This window comes from Sorex araneus, chromosome 2 (genome assembly GCF_027595985.1).
Source record: "Sorex araneus isolate mSorAra2 chromosome 2, mSorAra2.pri, whole genome shotgun sequence".
NCBI classification, from domain to species: Eukaryota; Metazoa; Chordata; class Mammalia; order Eulipotyphla; family Soricidae; genus Sorex; species Sorex araneus.
In genome coordinates, this window is record NC_073303.1 from 363,235,518 (window position 1) to 363,257,204 (window position 21,687).

The 21,687-nt window shown below is 40.3% G+C and overlaps 1 protein-coding gene across 17 annotated transcripts in view; it reads right to left on the reverse strand.

Moving 5' to 3' along the window:
- TCF4 (transcription factor 4) overlaps positions 1 to 21,687 on the reverse strand; it is a 378,340-nt gene that overhangs the window by 9,465 nt on the left and 347,188 nt on the right. For 12 of the 17 annotated variants that reach the window (XM_055126998.1, XM_004616146.2, XM_055127010.1 and 9 more), the window contains 2 exons: positions 2,081 to 2,216; positions 262 to 424 (listed from right to left, as the gene is read on the reverse strand). In XM_055126998.1, coding sequence (XP_054982973.1) covers positions 262 to 424; positions 2,081 to 2,216 — 299 coding nt within the window. The remainder of the gene's footprint in view (positions 1 to 261; positions 425 to 2,080; positions 2,217 to 21,687) is intronic. The other 5 variants (XM_055127002.1, XM_055127003.1, XM_055127001.1 and 2 more) reach the window with 1 other exon arrangement.

Below are 21,687 nucleotides of genomic sequence, written 5' to 3' on the forward strand. Positions count from 1 at the left end.
ACTTGAATCAATTACAAATTGTTTTGATCATCAATTATTAGCCTCGAGTCCAAATTCATAGGTGTAAAGACCGTTTAGGCTTCACTAGAGTACAGGTATCTTAAATGATACTTTTAGTACCTCTAGAGGAGGCCTTTAATTTTTCTTTTCAAAGATGGATTTACCTGCCAGGAAAAAACTGAATAGTTTCTTCCTGTTCTGTGCACTTCATCAAAGTCCAATAAAGGAATTAAATGAAGCGACAGTATTATATACTGTTACCTAGATCTTGACCTAGTAATTGATTTGATATCCTTCTTGTCGTCATCTAATTTCTTGTCCTCGGAAGACTTCGTGTCTTGGAGGTTCTCATCGCCCTCGTCATCGGATTTGATCTCAGAGCTGCCGGAGGAGACACTCTGTCCCTGTAGTCCTGGTGGCATGCCTACAGAAAAAAAGGGACCAGGTGACAGACACTTCCACCATGTACCGAAGGCTTGACGCACAAACATGCATATCCCAGACTGTCGAGGTGCTGCCACGCAGCTCATACTGCTGAACTGTGATCCTTCTGTCACATTTTTTTTTTTTGTGTGTGTGTGTGTGTGTGTGTGTGCTATCTGGTGAAGTTTCAAAAATGCACCTGCGGAAACAAGTTCTCCCTGCATTGGCTCTGAGGTTAAATTCTATTTTGCAATCTTTTGGAGTAGATGGTAATTTCACTGTCTACAAAACATCAACTTAATTGCAATGAAAATCATAATCATGAAATTCACACACCTCAATGTTCTGATTAAGAACCCAAGTAAATATCAGCTATTATATTGAGTTTCTTCCATATGCAACGATTTAATAGAAAAATGTCCTTAAAATATAATTCCCAGGGAGTACGCTAAATACGTGCAGTCAAGACTTCAATAGGTACCTTTAATGATATTCTGAAATTAGGCTTCTTTTCCTCACGCAGTAATCAGAGTTTAAAAATGGTATATATGGAAAGCAGTTAGCTGCTCACTGAAGACATCTCCAGCTACGTTCGGTGCTCAACTTTCAAAATCACAATATGGTCTGAAATTTAGCCATCATGGAATAATCTAGTCCTAAGGTAGAGGAGGCACACTTGTGGAAGTACCCCCTATTTGTAATAGGTGTAGTCTAGCACCTTGTCACCGAAAATTTGGTCTACTGGCCGGGAACATCCTATCACCTGGGAACCACTTAAAAATACAGAACTCCATCTTACTGAACCAGTGCCTGCATTTTAGCAAGACCCTCAGGCCCCCGCTCAGGCACACAGTAACAAATAAGCAGTGTTGACCCAGGACAAAGAAAGAAAAACCACAGGCTCTTCGAAGGAAAGGTCTGCTAAGTTATTGTAATTTGGTAAAAATGCCTGGTTCCATCCATGTCTATAACTGGCACTCACATTTGCACGATGTTAAACAGGTGAGACAGTGTTTAGACGTATTCCTGTGGTAGTGCAATCATTTTAGTTTTAAATGTGAATGTGGGGATGGGGCAGAAGTTAATTGAAGTGGCCATGGGTCACTTTGCCAGCAAGTCGCACAAAGAGCGCAGGAGCCAAGTCTTGCCCTGCAATTTAACTTCTGGGGGTCGGGAGTTGGTGCCAGGAGAAGATCATCATGGAGCCAGTTGACTCAGAGTGAGCAAGACGCCCCCCCCCCATTTGCAAATGCACCTACATTTCCTTCAGTCTTAACCAACAAAACCAATTTCCTTCCTATTCATTTGGAAATAGCATTTTCAGGCTACAACTAACCATATTAGGGGACCTGAATGAGTAAAATGTGGAAATAGCTAAAATAAAATTTCCTCTCATCAGTCCATTGTCTCATTCCCTGTTGAAACAGTACCAGGATTTTCAGAGGATGTTTGAGGAAGATAGTTACTGAAAAAAAAGAGGCAATTAGTGGGCTAGGTGCCAAATACTTGCCCATTTAACTTACCAATTTTGTACCAAATTTGATCTTGGTTCTCTTTCAGTGCTTCCTGGAGGATAGGGGCTGTTGATAGGGGATGAACACTACTGGGCTTAACTATCATTGACGGTCAGAGATGCCCTTTCTCAGGGCAGACCTACCTCGATAGGGGTCCTGGGGTGGGTTCAAGTCGGGGGAAGTGGCAGACTGCACGGGAAGCTGCGGAACTGGAACCTGGTTTGGCACAAGAGAATGGCTGCCTCTCAGAGCCACGCCATCTTCACGATGGGCTCCAACCTGTCAGGGTGAGAGGAAGCATCGCGTTTAGTGGAGACTGGGTGTACCCCATTGGTTTCCGGGGACCTGATGAAGGCAGGCCTGCCTGGGGAAAAAAAAAATCAATACTCCCAAATGCATCTCACTAGAGGGCGCTGGAGGACCACCTATGCACCTATAGTGCCCTGCAAAAAACACTTAACGCTCAGTACGAAGCCGCTGTACATTCAGTGACAAATATGGCAGAGGAGCTCAGGCAGGTAAAACGTCAAATTGTCTCCCAGGGTGCTGCGGTGGAGCGCACTGATTCGTACCCATCTGTCTTCTATCATGTCCGCCAACAGATCTGACAATTATCTTAATGCCCATATGCTTAATTGTGGGCTTCTCAATTCCCCCATTGCTATCGGAAATCCTACAGGAATTTCAATTTGGCATTCGACTTTCATTTCAGGGGATAAGATTCTCAGGCCTGCCATTTTTTTTTTCCATAATGCCAGCTAAGCCTCTGACAGCGGAAGCTACAGCAGTATGGGACATAGCCCCTGCTCGGTACAAATATAATAAAATGTCACCTGGCTTTCTGAAACTGGCAGCCCATTCCAAATTAATGTTTACTGTATTTCATCAGCTGCTGAGTTCCAAATCCAAAGGGGGACTGTTTCTGCCAATGCCACCACACCGGAAAATGTACCAATAAAGGTTTTATTAAACACACCAGTAATGCCATCATTGCCATGGAAAGATGTTTGGACATTTTTCCATTTTTTTTCCACTACTCTGATCCTAGAAAGACACCATATTGTAAACACTCATTATGCTTCCAAGAATAAAATGACAAAATACAGCACGATGACTTGGTCCGAAAAAAATACTGCTGGGCTTTTTATTAACTACTCTTGCCTCCTCTGGGGTCCTGAGTTGTTGAACTTGTGGCACTGAGACAAATATTGCTGACTTTACCGCATATGCCTTACAGCAGAACCACTAAGCATTTGTAAACCAAGAGTTGCTGGAGTTACACAGTTTAATTTTCACTCCCAAGTAGTTTTTCCCTTGGTCTATTGTTAGGTGAAGATTGACGCAGGACAATAGCACTTAACACAAAAAATATTTATATGTGACTTGACAGTTGCTTAGGAATCAAAACCTTAAATCTTTTCTAATCTGAAATGGAAACCTACAAAGCGGGCTGTTCACTCTTTTTGCTACCAAACCCGAGTTATTTCTAAAGAACGGGGCAGTAAGAAGCTGAGCTGGCGACAACATGGTTCGAAGCACTAGAAGAAGCCCGTGCTCTCAAAAGGCAGCCGGGAATAAAGCACTACCTTTATAGACTGCAACGCAATGCAGAAGAAAATAATTCAGGGGAGGATCATATAAATCATGCTAATTGTTCACATTCTAAGCAGAGACGGAACAGCAAAGAATTTCAAGACTCGTGAGCCTCGGGAAGTATAAATGAGTTTTGTAGCAAAGACATCTGAGGAGTCCGGCGCTATCTGCCACCTGTGTGTCTGTGTCTCTTTCCAGAACATTCTGAATGGAGGGTATTTAGCCTCCATGTGAGAACCCAAGTGTACTAAGACCCTGATTATCTCTCAAAGCAGCCCTTTCTATTCTCCCACATGCCCACCTCCTTGGAGAGCCCTCCCACTGGCTCTAGTTTCAACTTCGGGACTTCCCTGCAGTAAGAGCGAGCTCTATTCACATCTCTAACACCCCGTCATGCCACTCCGGTCTTTTGCTGTAACTGAAACCTGTTCTCATGTGGCCAGACAATGGTCCACCCAGTTCCTGGAAGCACTTTGTGCTCTACTCTTCGCGTACCTTTTAATTTTCCTTCTGAACGAGTGATGGTTATTTTCTGCTGGGGTTTCGATTAGCCCTTTTCATATCTGTACATTTAGAAGACCGAATCCATGATCATCCTCTCAATCTGAGATGTCAACTTCTACGCATGAATTTTACAGGCCTTGATCAAATGGTAGTTCTTTAAAACTGTCAATCAATGTAACCAAAATAATTACCCTAATGCTGATTCCTATTTATTGGGTATTCCCAATGGATTTCTTTTCCTGAATATCCACAAAGGATAATTCTACATTCGAACCACTGAAGTTAACCTCAAATCAGATCGGAGAACAGGAGAGATGTAAGCGTCTATTCTCTAATTATTCATTAAAAATTTCAAGCTTTTTCTTGTTGGCATAACTAATGTACTTTAAGGTTCATATTTTGCTTTTCACTTCAAAACTCTTTCTTTGCCTCAACTTCTAAGGTAGACGGTATAATCAGATGAAAAATAGCATCAGTGATAGTCAACAACACTTTAGATTCTAACTGTAATGGGTTTTGTTGTTAGCTATGTAACAAGGAGTAGTTTATTCCAACTCAAAATGGAAAAAACTGACATTAGAAATCATAGAGTAGATACTACTCCATATTTATTCTTTACAATCAGAGCAGAATCTACAATAATATTATAAATATGATTAAGAGTAGTGCTTCAATTATATTTTTGTTTAAATTTTAGCATACATTTACCTAACTTCATCTATTTTGTATCCATCATTACATAACCAGAAATAATTTATCAATCTTTTTCTATAAAGAAGTTGGGAGAGAAAATGATGCATAGTATTTTAAGGCTTCTAAATATATATATACACATATATGTATATATTATTTAGGTCAGATTAAAAATATCTAGTTGATCCAGATCCATGTAGTAATGAGTTTGATTCTCATTGTTTCAACAGAAACAACCCCATTTTCTGTTGGTAGAACATTATTCCATTCTGAAGAATTAGATTTGCTTTTCTTGTATCTATAGTCACAGCAAGCCTGTCCTAACCATATTTATTTCTTTTTCAGAAAAATTATCTTTTTTTTTTGGAGGGGAATGGGAAAATGGGGTTGGGAAGAGGCCACACCCAGCAATGCTCAGGGTTATTTCTGGCTCTACACTCAGGGATGACTTCTGACAGGGCTGAGGGGACAATCTGGGGTGTTCAGGATGAAACCTGGTTCCAGACACATGCAAGGCAAGTGCCCTACCCAATGTGCTCTCTCTCTGGCCCCAGAAACATTACTTTTGGTCACATCAAAGACAAACCGAGGAAAACAGGATAGATGTAGAAACTACCGGTTAGGTATACAAGGGAGAGGGGCAAGAGATATAAAGATGAGTGGGCACATCTTTCAACTAATAATTACACAATTATAGCAATGTAATAAAAAGGTAAGTTCTCTCCACCTACAAGTTTATTCTAAGATCACAACAGCTTTTAGTAAATCCAAATTTTATTAAAGCCCAATTCTGATAACCTTTCATCCAAACAAGTGTTCAAAAGCCAGCCAATGAAGACAATTTTATCAATATTAATTTAGCACTTCTAACTCTTTAGGACACACAGCCAACAATGCTGGGGGGTTGAATGTGAGGGTCTGAGGTTAAAGAACTGTCTGTACTCTGTCATCCTACCAGATCACAATAAGTAGTGCTCAGTGCCCATGTACTGTAAAGGTTCAAACTCCGGTTTGAATCCAGATCCTGGTACTGCCCACTTAGAAATCTCTCCAGGCTCAAGAATAGTATTCTAATAGTTACATATAGTTTTAGATGTACTTATGCTAAAAACAAGTCCTAGAGTTGAAATCTAAAAATTATTCAATAATTCTGCACGGATTCACCAAACTACTTTATTATTTTAACAGATATCTATGAATCCGGTCACCCTTGTCTCGGTACATGGTGCTAGAGACAGGGGTTTTAGAAGTGGTCCCTGCCCCCTGGGGCTCATGATAACCCTTGATGGGTATTTTTTTTTTTTTTTTGCACTGATTAGTTTGGAGACAATTTCCCTAGTAGGAACCAGAGACTATTTTGAGCTTGCTCAAGTTAAAGGAGATTTATCATCCAGATTTCTGTAATGAGTATGTGGTACCCTGTCACTCATGGGATTTTCCAGCCTCTTTCTCCTCTCTCTCCATATCCCCTTCAGGACCACAGCTTGGACTCTATTGCTATGGCTTGGTGCATTCTTTCAAGCACTACACCTGCTGCTAACTCATCCTCTAATTCCAAGGTCATCTGATGTCCAGTCTGCAAGTGAACCTCTCTTCGATTTGATGTCACCTTTCCTGGTCCAGTGGAGCACTAAAGCAGAGGGAAAATTTTTGATCATGTGGTCCAAATGGCTGCCTCGATCTGTTCTTTTCCCTAGGCTCCCGAAGCCATGATACTTACATGCAAACATCTAAGTTAAATTGTACGTTAGGCTGATGTATGTGTGTACGTTCAAATTATACAGCTCTTTGAATTCTCCTGAGCGAGTTTATCATTGATTAAATACTTTGAAAGGTACATTACCTTTCCTAAATTTAAATACTCTTGCTTTTTGAGCGAAGAAAATTGATACTGTGTAAGTAATTTTGAATCACAGAATAGAGATTTTAAAGAGTCTGGAGTTACTTGGAAATCAGTTAAGTCAAACCCCATTTCACAAAGAAGGCTGAAAATGGTTAAGTGACCTAGCAAAAGTCTAGTTGGAGGACTAAAACAGGTTTGGATTCAGTGAACATCTAACAATCTGAAGATATATATTATTGTCCAAATTATAAGAATACATAAATACATTTGCATACAAATATATATGCCAAAAACAGTAACAAGTCTCACAATGGAGTTGTTACTGGTGCCCGCTCAAGCAAATCGATGAGCAACCGGGATGACAGTGATAGTGATATATACATATACATATATATATACATACATATATATATATATATATATATATATAGGGACCACAGTAAGGGAAAACTTTACATCCTGAAGCTTTTCTTTAATAATTTTTACACATGTTTATATATGCATGTATGTGCAGCTATACATATACAGATGTTTGGAAATAATTTTAGTTTTATTACATGGGGAAATGCCACAGTTCATCAATAGAGGCCAAATAACTTCTGCCACATAAACAGATGGAAAGATGTGTGACTGCAAACGAGGTGGCTATTGGAAGGCTATCTTTATGTGGTGAGGCACAGAGCGCCCTGGTAAATTTCCTTATCCGGATCCTCAAGCTAACAACAAACACCACAAACAAAAAAGACATCCAGTGCTTTTGCTCTCTTTGTTTCAAGGGAGTATTGTGAAAGTAATTATTCTGTTGTATTTAAGAGGCCTATTTCATGGATGGGAAAATGTATTAAATTTCATTTGGCAGTTATTCAATCCTTGTTAATGTTATCTCTAGAGATAACTGCTTCAAAACAGGCTTTCAGACCTTCGTTCCCTCTCTCTTACCATAATTCATCTAAAAGAGTGCAGAATGAGAGCTTTAGGAAACATCACTGATATCCAGACCAAGCAATAGTGATCCAAAACCAAAGAGGGCATTACACGCCTTTTGCAATGTCAAGATGCAAGTCTGCTATTAATGGCATCTGCTTTGCAATTTTTTTTTTTTTTTTTTGCTTTTTGGGTCACACCTAGCGTTGCTCAGGGGTTATTCCTGGCTTTTGCACTCAGGAATTACTCCTGGCGGTGCTTGGGGGACCATATGGGATGCCGGGGATCGAACCCAGGTCAGCTGCGTGCAAGGCAAACGCCCTACCCGCTGTGCTATCGCTCCGGCCCCCTGCTTTGCAATTTTTTTTTGACATAGGTGTGTCTTAGAAAGAAAAATTAAAATGTAACAAAGAAAAAAAAACTACCAGCAACTCTTTTTTTCTCTTTCTTTATTTTGCCATCAACACAAAAGAAAAGTTGATGGGCTTTTACTGTAATTAGACACCCATTGACACAGAAAACAGTTTTGGTGTCTGAACTATAATCTCCCCATGAAATATCAATTATACATGACAGTTGTAGAGTGCTAGATTTCAGTTTCAATTATCTTGCCAGATCTCTGTCATATTAGAGGAAAGCAAACTTAATTTCTCAAATGTGCAAAATACTATTTAGTCCAAAAGTGCATCTTTCAAAGAGTAGGAAGAGGACATACAGGTTTTTTGGGGATATTTCCCACATGGGGACCTGGAATTTCAGAGAATGGCTGTCCTAGATGATACTGAAGAACCAAACTGAGGCACTAAAATTCTTGGAAAACAAGATCTCAAAGCATCAACTCCTTTGGGTGAAGATGACTAACTACTGGACGACTTTTCAAATATATATCATTTCCCTATTTTCCAGTTTCTTTTTCTAATTTCATTTGAACATTTAAAGGAGTTTTCACTAAAGTCTGGTCTGGCCAGAATACTCCTGTTTGAATTTTTGACTCTTAAAATATTTTACTGGGAGGTAAATAATAGTTATTAATATCTGTCTTGAATATACCTGTGCTTTTGGTGAAGGTCTGTTTCACTTACACTTCGCCTGAAATTTAGGGTGATGCTTTATTGGAAAATTCCTGAAGTTTTAGTTAAGACTTACTGTCCAAATTGCGGGAATAATTTTCTAAAAGAATGAAGTATGATCTAAATGATCCTGACTGTGGCACTGCTGACTTGTCACGAGACCAGCTTGGGTGAAACTCTCGTAACGTGCACCAAAATGTGTAAAATGAATGATTTTGTAGATCCAGGCCTAGAGATGCAAATGGCTCACATCTGATTTCAGTTCATCTTTTCCCCCACTAACCTCTTAAGTTCCATCTCTGAAGTCTGTTTCATTTCTCTCCTTTGACTCTCCACCATCTTTACTCCTCTATTTTCATAGGTTCTAACCTATGACTGGACTCAGGCCAACCAAGGTCTTTGGTTGGGTGGTTAATAAGAGTCTGTTTCATCCCTTCCCCGTCCTGGTAGCAGGGCAGGTTGCAGGAAAATAGTTAATCCAGGCCCGGTGAACAGAGTCCATCTAGTACGGAGATTCTGATAAAATTCTGTAAGCTGCTTCTTTTGTACAGGGTGAAAAAGAAGACAATGGAGCCCTTGATGTGTGGCTGGAGTTTGGAGTGCAAGCCACCAAGAGGCTAACTCTCCCTCAAGTACCATGCAGTCTTCCCGGGAGGCATGGCACTAGACACTTCTCTTTAGTGAACAAAAGAAATGCTTTTCAGGGGTTGGCGTGATAGCACAGCAGGGAGGGCATTTGCCTTGCACGTGGCTGACCCAGGTTCAATTCCCAGCATCCCATATGGTCCCTGAGCACTGCAGGAGGAATTCCTGAGTGTAGAGCCAGGAGTGGAACCCCTGTGCATCGTCAGGTGTGACCCAAAAAGCAAAAAAAAAAAAAAAAAACTTTTATTAATATCCAAGTAATATAATTGTTTGGTTTGTTTTTGTTTTGGGGCCACTCAGGACTGTGCCTAGAGCATACTCCTACTTTGTGCTCAGATATCAGTCCTCTCACTTGTGGGGGCTCAGGTACCTATATGGGATACAGGGGATGGAACCCAGACCAAGCCACTTGTGTAACAAGTGCCTTTACCTTCTGTCCTATCTCCCCACCTTCCAAATAACACAAGTTTATCAAAAACTATTTCAAAAGCAAATGGGACATAAAGATGCCTGCTAAAAATATGAAACATTTTTTTCCTATGACTCTCAAATATTCACCTTCTACTAGTCTCTGCCCATCATTTGGTCCCATGGGTGTTAAAGAGGCAGCATGACTTGTCCATGGTTCTAGGAGTTAAGTCTAAAACTGATACCTTACATTTCTGTGTCCTTCAACCTAGCTACCTCGCGTCCATTTCAGCATCTCCTCTGTTTTAAAAAATTCCACATTTGGTGGAGAACGGGCACTGATGGAGGGATGGGGAACTGATCACTGTATGACTGAAACGCAAACACGAATGTTTGTAAGTATGTAACAGTACTTCACGGTGATTCACTAATAAAAAAAACTAAAAAAAAATTCCACATTCAATCACTTATTCATGAACCCTCACCAACTGCTGACTCCCCTATTACCAAGGCTGGAGAAAAACTCTTTATGCCTCATCTGCCAGGATTGATTCCCTCTGCATGACTAACCAGTTATTTTTCTGAGTGATCTCACAGATCCCTTTAGTTAGACCATTCCTGGACTGTGATCACCAGAAATCTCATTATCTTATGGGGTTTGGACAAGGTTCTCCTCTGACAGCTCATTATTGGGGCACTACCCATAACATGCAATCGAGAATCCTGTTTAATAGGTTACAGGGTATTCTTCCATGGTTTTATTTTCTTGCGATTCAAAACAGTATAGTTAAAATGACATTCATCTGAGTTGTTAGCATTCAAGAGGGAAGAACTGGGAATATAGGATTGTGATAATAAAATGTACAATTAAGTGCACCGTAAAAAGGAAAAGATTACATAAAGGGTACGTAGCTGTGAGACTGTTCTGAGGCCTGTAACCTCTCATCATTGCTGAATAAATACAGTATGCTTCCATCAAATGATAAAACATTTTATTTAATTCAACAAATGCCTTCTAAATGTCTTCTATATGCAGGTACTATATTTAGACATTTGCAGAAGAAATAAAAAAAAAGATATGCCTATGCTTTACAGGTTTTTAATGGCAGATTAATAGAATTAGCATAGAAAGCAGAGTAAAAGAAATCTCATAATGAAGTTATGAGGTTATATAGGGCTTGAAAGAATGGGTAAAATTTTCAGTTGAGAAGCTGGGCAGTACTTCAAGAAGAAGGTGGAAAGAACTTCGATATGTTGATATACATTATCTGAATGTAACTTTAAAACATTTAACATTATTAAATAACAGTCCGATTTCAAATAAAAGTTTCTATTTCTACATCAAAAAGTGGCATTATTTACTCTATACATATAAATTATATCGTATGTAGGTAGTTATATGTAAGAAAAGCATTTCAGAACTGTATATTCACATATTTTCAAATTGACCACTACCTATTCTGGACCCAAATCAGATTTTTGTAAAACCTTTTGTATACCTGCACAGCCTTCTACAAAGTGAACTACCTAGGGCATTTCAGACACAAATGGTACCTCACTGTTATGTGTGTATTACTGGCCCAAATGATTCACTCTTATTTAACTGCAACGAAGTCTTTCATCTCCCAGCTATACAATAATAGTTTCCATATGACCAGTGGCTCTGCTATAAATAAGATCAAAAGCGAAAGAAAGGATTTAATAAAAAAAAAAAAAAGACATTAAGGGTAGCATTAAATCAGGGTAAAAATACCAATATCCAGCTCTATTTCTTTTTTTTTTCCACCTTGAGAATAAAGCTCCAGAGTCCTCAATGGCTATGCCATGAAAAGACCTTTACAAGCAGTAGTACGCATGTGCGAAACCCATCTGTGGTACCTGAGAGTGGCATAGACTGAGCTGGCCGGGGGGGGGGGGGGGGAAGGGGGCACCTGCGGGGGGGGGGGGGGGGAAGAGGCACCATTTCTAATCAGGCTGGAGAACAGGGAACCAAGTGCCCCGTTTCCTACTGCCAGGAGGGAGAGACCGGAAAACCGACCATGACTTCTCATTCTTCTCTGCTCCACTGCACAGAGAGAGACTTGTTGGGGGCCCAGAGTTTCTCAGAGCATCCTAACATTGCTCAATTCTAGTACATGAGTTCTGAGAAAGGAAGTTTTTTTTGGCAATGCAGAATGACTTGATATGAAGAGCCAACTTCCCAAACAAATTTTCTTCTAGTTCTCAAAAAAAAAAAAATTACAATGTTAATCTCTATTCCCGACTGGATAAACAGCTGCTAATAAGCTCCAGCTCCCGGGGGAGGAGGCTGTTTCCTTTCATCTTCAGGCTGGTGGATATCTGACGTGCACTGCACTTTAGTGATTCCACATGTTTCTTGCTTTGCTTTCTTCCAAACTGCTCGGGTCCTGGTCTTGCCAATTCAGCTTTCTTTTCTCCCTTTCCTTAGACTGCATCCATAAACTCGAGGACACACTGGGTTATGGAACTATTTATTGGAAATTGTGGTTCTTCTACTGTGGGTGTATTTAAAGAGGAAATTCAGGCACTTACAATATCTAAAGAAGTTCAAGTCCGAGACCTTTGTATTGGAGCCCCCTGAGGGAAATGCCCATTTTGGTTTCTTTTATACTGAGCAAATTATTCACTTGGGGCTGCGTATTCAAAGATACTCCATTTCTAATAGCCTTGCTAATGTGATGACTTATTTCTGTTTGTATCCTGAATAAAGGAGCAACCCTGGACTCTTTTTCCTGTAACAGGAAGTACCCAGTAGAAGATTATGGGCCGGCGGCCCCCAGAGTCTTTCTCACTTGTTTCTGAGCACCTGCTTTACTGGTGACCTCAGTTCTACACCTCAAGATTCAGACATTGCGCAAAACAGCTTTTTAAACAGAAAGCAGCTGTTTCCCATCTAGACTACAGGGGGAAAATTTTAGGCAGCTTACAGAAACATTACCCAGAGACTACCATTCTCCAATAACTTTCACACACTTTCAGATCCAAACGAGACCCCTCCGTGAGCAGAAGCTGGGGAGGAGGCAAATGTGAAATTAAAATGTGGAAACCCAATACCGCAGTCTGGGACAGTATGTCCAATTAGCTGCTTTAAAATGAATGTGATTATTGTATCAGGACATTAGTTCCTGAAATATATCATTTAGCTAATACTGGGCAGATCTTTTGGTCAAACTCAACTTTAGAGTTGTAAGACGATTTATCTATCTAGAAAAAGCTATATACACAGGACGCTATGATACACAACTCTGAAAGTCAACCAATTAGGCAGAATCCTCACTTTTCAGAAATCTGATGTGGAAGTTTATTTTTCTCCCTGGGTACATGTTCCTAAAGCTGCTTTACCTAACCCCTCTCGTTATTTTGAAGCCATTTGACACTTGTGTTTGAAATAAAGAAGGTACTTTTGATTTAAAAATTCATAGTTGCAATGAATGTTAAAGTAACACAATGGCCACATATTTTGAAAAAAAAAAAATCTAAAATGGCCAAAGTCTAATCTTGGCTTTTAAACAGTGCCAAGTCGCTCCAGTATTTTCTGTTTTGGTATGAATGACATAACTGAATTACTTCATGAGCTGCTACTTTAATTCCTAAGGGTGGAAAATTCCATGAGTTAATTTAATTTGGATGTAAAAAATATACATGCAAACTCGCTCTTCCTGTGGACTCTGCTGTGAAATACTTGGCCAGTTGTTGGCGTGGCTGCAGTGTGTGTGAGGAGGGGTTTGCACCCCAACACAGCCCTGGCTGGCACGCTGCGAAGGCCACATCATCAGGCAATTTCCTTACTCCCATTTGGGCACACAGTTCCTTTATTCTAGCTGGTCTTCACGGCACAACTCCAATATAGACTCTGCAAGCCTGAGGACATCTACTGCAGGAAGCTTTTCCTAGCTAGCCCCTAAGGGTGGACAACGTTTCATCCATTTCTGGACTGCTAATTAGGTCACTTTGCATTACAGTTAGTCACCTATTTCAGTTATGACAAGAGTCAAAGGCCCATATGAACAGAGACTCTTGCATGTTTCCATAGCTCCCCTGCCCACAGCATGCAATGCAGAGCTGACAGAGAACGAGTGAGCATCTCGGCATTTCTAATATCCGCAATGCAACTGTCTTATCCCAAGAAAAACCTGCTTACGTGAGAAAACAAGGATACAGTTCATACTTTTAATTGTGCCTTTTCTCAATTATGGCCAGTTCGAGTCTTTATCCTCAGTTAAGTATTCACCAAGAAACAATGTCATCTGCTATTAAAACTATCTATCCGGGGCTGGAGAGACGGAACAAAGGGCCATGGCTTTGCCTACAAGAGGCTTGGTTTTGTTCCCCAGCACTGTATGATTCTCTGGTTAAGTACTCTGAGCTACATTAAAGACTAGCCTCTAAGTACCACCAGGTGTGGCCTCAGAACAAACAAAAATAGATGGTGTATCAGCTTTTTTTTCTCTTTATTCAAGGAGAAAGCAAAGTAAAAATACTATGAAGCTATAGATTTTGTTTTAAATACACTTTTGACTTAGAAATTGGAAAAACACAAGTTTATTCGCGCATTCAAATTCATCACACCTGTATGCTAAAGACATACTTGGGGGCAACAATAAGAAAACAAAAGTTGTTAATCCTGGAAGCATGGCAAGAGTCTTTTGGTTTAGAACCAAAAGACTTGCCATGCTTCTATGAACAATATAGAGTGACTCTCGAACTTCCAGGGCACAGTGTCTGACTTTGATTTAAATGTAGGAAAAAGGAAGAGGACATATCTAATTTGGCAATGAGACATCCATTTAGACCTGGTTGCTTGCTTTAGGGCTTGTTAATGGTATTACTGCTATGGGTCTACTGAAAAAAAAAAAAGTCTTGACTTTTGTTGACATAAATGCAAAAATGCCAATTGTACACTCAAGATTTGAAGGTGTTAAAATGAATCCATGGTTAAGAGAGTATCTATAAGTCAAGACAGAGCAGGACAAATTCTGCATATTCTCACTTGGATGTACAATCTACAAAATTTGAACTCCAAGGAGAAAGAGAGTAGAATGATAGCTGGCAAGGTCTGGGGATAAGGAAGATGTTGACCCCAAATGGGCAAAACCCTCTTGCTATTAAGATGAGTAAGGTGATCTATATATAGCATGGGAACAGAAATGAAGTATTATGTAGGTAGTCATCAGGTGAGTGGATGGGGGTTGTTACTAACCTTACTGTGAGGAACATTTTATAACCCTGGGTTACTCCTTACACTATGGCAGTTTCCAAGAACATCGCAATTAAGCCAGAAATTATCTATCTATCTATCTATCTATCTATCTATCTATCTATCTATCTATCTATCTATCTGGTCTGTCTGTCTATCATCTACCTACCTATCTACCTATGTATTTTTGCCAGACACTGTGGTGCTTAGGACTTATTCCTGGTTCTGTTCTCAGGAATAACTACTGGTGGGATTTGGGGGACCATCAAAGATATTGGGGAAGAAAGCTGGGTGGTCCACATGTGCAAGGCAAGTGCCCTCCCCACTGTACTATCTCTTTAGCTGTAAGCCAGAAATACTTTTAAACAAAGAGGACATCTTCAAGTACTTTTTCCTCTCAATCGTTTCTTCCTTGTTAACTTTTCTTCAACTATGATATGAATATACAGAAAAGCTTTCATTTGAAGCTGTTAATTTCTTGAGAAAGCTTTATAGTTGTAGAGACTAGGAGAGATGGGGGAATAGATAAGCTAGGCAAATATCTTAAAGAAAAAACCCATTATAGTAGCGACAGAAAGATGATGCCGATGACTAAGATCTTGGGTGAAATTCTATTAATAGGCTATTTAAAAGACAGTTTCAAAGCGCTCTGAAATCCAAGCAATGACCTCTCAAACTCAGCCTGGACAAACCTTGTTCATGAGAATGCTGCATGCCTGAAGTCCTATGACGTTATGGAAAATATGAGAAAAGGAGAACTGCAAGAGAGTAAAATTAGGTGGACATAACTAGATGAAATATTAACCCCGAAGAGCAGGGAGACAACATAAGCTTAGAGAGAATATCTTTATTATTGAGGCTCTGGCCTTCGACTCTCTCTCCTCTGATCACAATTCTTTTCATGGCTTTGATGTGGGCATTCGTGGCACCCATCAAACTTGCCAACAACAGTTGGCACAAGAGTGGCAAAATGAAGACCTCGAGCAGACCTTTCGACAGAAGGCAGTAGTATGGAATTTAAAGAAGGATGCCTGAGAGAATTGTGCTTATGGATCTCAACTGATAGAAATTTAATGTGTCAGGATTTAATATGAAGCACTCAAAACTAGATAGTAAGGTCTTGTTAGGAAGCCTGTTTTGAAGATCCAATGTGCTGAATGGGTTTGGAGACAGATCCATCTACTTTCTACTTGCTGATTCCTTGAGTGATGTATTTGGTTTGAGAGTCTATGCACTAAGTGATCCTTGAGAGGAAAAACATCTTTTATCAACTAGGGAAAGGGAACACGCAAGTCAGAAAGAACACCTTGTAGGCAAAAAAGATTTAAAAATCTAGAGTAGAGAAAAAAAAATCTCTGAATTTCTGGCTTAAAAGAACTGAAATTTCTCAGATAATAAATGAAATATGTTTGTTCTAAATTTTCTAACCTTTGGTGGGAATGGGTGTTGTGATCATCTGTAGCTCCCTCCTTTGAAGATGGAGGCACAAAGAGTAAGAATTTCTAGTGATATCCCCCTAACATGGCAAGAAATTCTTAAAAATGAAATATATGCTGAATTATATGTGGAAAACTTCAGGGAATCAAAATCTGTGTAAACCCAAAAGGGAACACTAAAGATGATGAAAACTCTAAGGACCGAACTTTGTTGAAGAAATCCACACAGAAACAGAATTTCCTGCCTCATGATTATACACCAATAAATGCTACCCAAAATATCTTATCAGAGTCCATTACCGTCTCTTGCTGCCAAGTATTATTGGCAAAGTTAAACCGAAACTTTTGCCGGGAGCCAAGGGGCAGCTGAAGAGTTTTCTTGGGTTTCATTAGCTAGAGAACAGAGTACCAGAATAGTGAGTAGTATCAGCTACGGTTCTGAAACTGCTAAGGTATTAGCTTGGAGGGAGGTTCGGAATGAGCACAGCATTTAATATAAAGAGTGTAGGGCTCATAGGCTGGCTTGCCTAGTGTCTAATGCTAGTTTGGTCATTAAGAAATATCTATGTCTGGGGCTGGAGCGATAGCACAGCGGGTAGGGTGTTTGCCTTGCACGAGGCCAACCCGGGTTCAATTCCCAGCATCCCATATGGTCCCCTGAGCACCGCCAGGAGTGATTCCTGAGTGCAGAGCCAGGAGTAACTCCTGAGCATCGCCAGGTGTGACCCAAAAAGAAAAAAAAAAAGAAATATCTATGTCTGGATTCTTCACCTTTCTGGACCTCGGTATTCATTAGCAAAATAAGAATAATGGGTTAAATGAGTTCTAGAGCATTTTTAGAACCTTATTAAATTCCTATGGTCCTGACTCAAAAAATGATGGAAACAAAGCTATTTGAGGTACACATCTTAAAAAAAGTCCCAGATGGTAAAAAGTTCTCATAGGTTCAATGTGAGTTAAATAAAAGGGTGCCTCTTTATCTAATAAGTAAGTATAAGAATAAGATAAGATACTTACCCAATAAGTATCTTATCAAATAAGATACTTATCTGATAAGTATCTTCTGATTCTTAAAAAATGTAAAGCAAACGTAAAATGCCCTCAAACAGGGAATGAACGAATATTGGATCGTGACTGCAGTTTTTAAGATGTGTGCCGTACCCCTCCTGAAGGTTCTAGAAGAAGGTGAGTTTGGGAAGGCTCCTCTACCCCCACGTCCAGGAGGGGGACCTGATTCCCTGGGGGTCACCATCACTGATCCTGTACCAGACAACGACATGCTCCTTCCCTCCCAGCGAACAGGGCTGCCTTCCTGCTCTGTCACGGGTCCCATTACACAATGGCAACAATGTTTATTTAATATATGTCCTTTGCTACTAGACTGTGAGCCTCTGAGAACAGAAACCAGGTCACAGCACAGACCTTGGCATTTAGCAACCATGTAAAAAACATGAAATGAATAAAGGAATTTTAACCAAAATGTGACCTAAGGATGACAGTAACATTGTATATCAACTGTTTTTTTTTTCCTCTGAGTCTACCAACAATAATCAGGAACACATACAGAATCACAAGAGGACTGCAGTGCTCTTTTTTTGTATTTAAATGAGATTAGGTCATCTGAAAGGTCTCATCTGTGGGTTGGAATACTAAATGAATAAAAAACTTGTATTTGGCAAATTGACATTTTAATAATTCATTAAAAATCTAATGATTTACTTCTGGGGTTGACCACAGAGATTTCTAAGGCAGAGTCATCTGTCTCAGGAATGGTTTCTAACCGGGCTGGTGACAGACCCAGTTATCTCTTAGCCCCTCACATTCAGAGATGGCTGCTTTGATGTGGTTAGAAAACTGGTTTATGGTAAGAAAAGCAACAATAATGAAAAGTTCATTCGTTTAAGAACTCCTGTAAGAAAATGTCATTATCACAGGATGATCTCACATGTTTATGGGATATAAAGAAACATAGTAGGGGAGTGACTAGTGTCCACAGAACACAGAAACAGGGGCCCTTAGTAGGAAGTTTGGCACTGTGGAAACAGGAGGCCAGGTCAGGGAAGGGATACCACGACAGTGACAGAGGGGGTGGTCACTCAGGGTGAGGACTGGGTTCTGAAAGGAGGTAAAGTAAATGCATGATACGCTCCTAGTGACAGTATTGTCAACCACAGTGCCTAAATGGGGGTAGGGGAGGAGAGCCTGTCAAAGAAGCAAGCCGGGGGAGTGAGGGGTGGGAAAGAAGCTGGGACTGGTACCTGAACACTGTACTCTGAAATTCAATCATAAATAACCTTGGAACTTTATAATTAGTGATGATGTAGTCAAGAGATTTAAAGAAAGAAAGAAAAGGTCATATCCTGTATCCCTTAGCACAGTTCTCTCAAGGTGCTTCGACAGTGCAGTTCCGAACCTAGCGTGCTGTCTGCGACACTCAACCTAGCCTTTACCTCTCCCTGAGGGTAGTGAGTTGTTCTGGGAACTTGGCCATGAAATGCCTGGAAATTTCTTTCATCAACCAACATTTATTAAGATTTGAAAATCACAAGCTTTTACTATCTAAAATTAGTTCTTAAAAGGTGTACTTACATATAATCTCTTGAGAGACTTCAGAGTAAGAAAAAGGAACAGGGAATTTGATGTCAATGAGCCGGCGTCTAAATCCAGTTCTATGACCTGGTACTACTTGAACTTCTAGGGCTCACTTACCCAAACTTGTATCTATTTAAGCAAACTTTATTATTATTATTATTATTATTATTATTATTATTACTTTGGCTTTGGGATCACACCTGGAGATGCTCAGGGTTAACTAGATCTGCACTCAGGAATTACTCCTGGTAGTGGGGACCATTTGGCATGCCATAGACTGAACCCTGGTTGCTGCATGCAAGGCAAGAGCACTGCCTGCTGTACTATTGCTCCAGCCCCATTTGTTTAACCAAACTTTATTTATTTATTTTTTTAAACAATGTTTTTATTTATTCATTGCTTTTTGGGTCACATCTGACAATGCACAGGGGTTACTCCTGGCTCTGCACTCAGGAATTACCCCTGGCCGTGCTCAGGGGACCATATGGGATGCTGGGATTCGAACCTGGGTCAGCCGCATGCAAGGCAAATGCCCTACCCGCTGTGCTATCACTCCAGCCCCTGTTTAACCAAACTTTAAACGGCACCATGATCATCCTCCATGGGTTCTTGTGAGAACTACTTGAGCACATGAAGCATGAAGCAATGGGGTTAGCAAGTGGTCAGGTATGCAGAAGTTTCCTGTCTTTCATTTGACTGATAATTTACACACTGGGATGGAAATAAAATGTTATGTGTGGTACTCAAGGGATCTGCAAGATAGTTGGAAAGGTAAAAGTAAAGCCTGCAAAAGATATACAGCACAGCATAACTGGGTAAGGTAAGTCTCTAGTTAATGGTATAAAGTTCAGTGCTATGGGACTAGAAAACAAAGTGGAAGGAGCAAAATACGATCTGTCGGAGGAGACAGATATTGAATCGGAGAAATCTTCTGAGAATTGATGGACATGAGATGGACAGAGAGAAGTGGGCAAGGCAGGTTAAACCAGGTAGACTGAATAAAAAAGTAGTGCCCAGTGAGAATATGATGGGCAAATTATGGACAGTGTTCAGAGTGGTCTTGCTGGAAATGACTTTGCATATTGAAATACAAGATTCCAGTCTTTCAGGTTCAGCAAGCTGTGCTGTGATGACAGAAAGCCAATGAAGATTTTTGAATAGGAAAGACTGCGGCCAAGTATTATCTAAAAGACGGCAAGTACACAACATTCAATCTAGTGTTATGAGCCATGAGGCTGTGAATAAAAAATCTCTTTCATTATACAAGTACTTAGTAAATCACCAAAGACCTACTTCAGAACTCCAAGGAAAACATTTTATGAATCAAAAGCTAAGTACAATATGTTAGCAATTAAATGAGATAACATAATAGCTGAGGCAGAACCATGGTTTTCCACACCACAATTTCAAGCTGCTGCAGGAAGAAATGCTTCTATCATCTTCCAAGTTATCAAGCCACTTTGTTTTGGTTTTTTGGAAGGCAGGGAGAAAGGAAAGAAGAAGGGTACGAGGTCAAGATGATGCAAGGTGTCTATTCTTTAATCAGATGGAACCATTAAGGCTTATAAAGAGATTTGCACAGAACAGAACCAGCCCTGAGATGGGCCTTCAGTTACTGAGACCGGATTCTGGTTCAAATGAACAACAAATGAAGGTGTGCAGTTGGGAAAGAAACTCCCATCCCAGCTCTCTCTGCGAAGTTTCCGGTGTATACCTCCCACTGCTACTTTATTTACTGCAGCTGGCCGAAGTTTTATAGCCTGTTTCATGTATTAAAATTCAAATGTGGAAAACATTACCAGTATCCTCCTTGATTTTTTTTTTTAATTCTTGGGGGGGAAAAAGGGGGGTGGAGTTTTTTTTCTTCCCCTTCAACTTCCTTTTTATTGTGGAATGTATCAAATGGTCAAAGGCTAACTTCAGACTGACTAAATTCAAAAACTATTTCCTTTGTTCTGCTGTTTTTTTGTTTGAAACTTCATACCAGTTTGCATAAGGAAAGAGATGACAATTCGCTCTCCTTCCGACACATTTGGGGGGTTCCAACTGAGAAGCAGTGTGGACCCCTGGAATATTCTCAGGAGCAAAACCAGAAGAACTCTTGTGCTTTCAAGAGCACCAGCCCATGCCCTTGGGGTCAGCCTCCGTCTGGCTCTGAGGTCGAGGTGCTTCAAGGGGTCTATTCTTTAATCAGAAGGAACTATTAAGGCTTATAAGGAGATCTGAACGGAACAGAACCAGCCCTGAGATGGGCCTTCAGTGATAACAACCCCATTCTGGTCGGGCTCTGCACTCATTTTGACTGCATTAGGCATGTCTTCTAGGAGTAAGCAGGAGCCTCTGACCAGCAAAATTAGCTTTACTGATCCTGTGTGGTTCTTCAGAATCAAATCACAGGCCTCCCTGAGCAATGCTGGGCGGTTCGTTCCTTTCCCATCAGTTCGCTCAGTTCCATCCCCTCCCTGGTTCCTCCACCTGGACCAGTCCAACTTTGCATCTCCAGAGCTGATTCCAGTCTCTCCCTCCTAGAGCATCTTTGAATCCGACTCCAAAAGGAGGCAATTCAAAGGTCAAACAGTTCCCCCCAAATCTATGTACAGTTTATTATTTTAAAGAGCCACTTAACTTACATCTGGTATTTAAGAGCAAACTTTACATATTTATGGAAAAAAAAACTGTCTCTGAAGCAATGCCCTGGGTGCATGTTACATCCGTTTAACATATGCAAAATGAACCCAGCTACAGAAATTAAACTATTTTTCTCTTGATTGAGAGCAGATATACAGAAATGGTTATAAGTCACAGATCTGGCTTTTAATAAAGC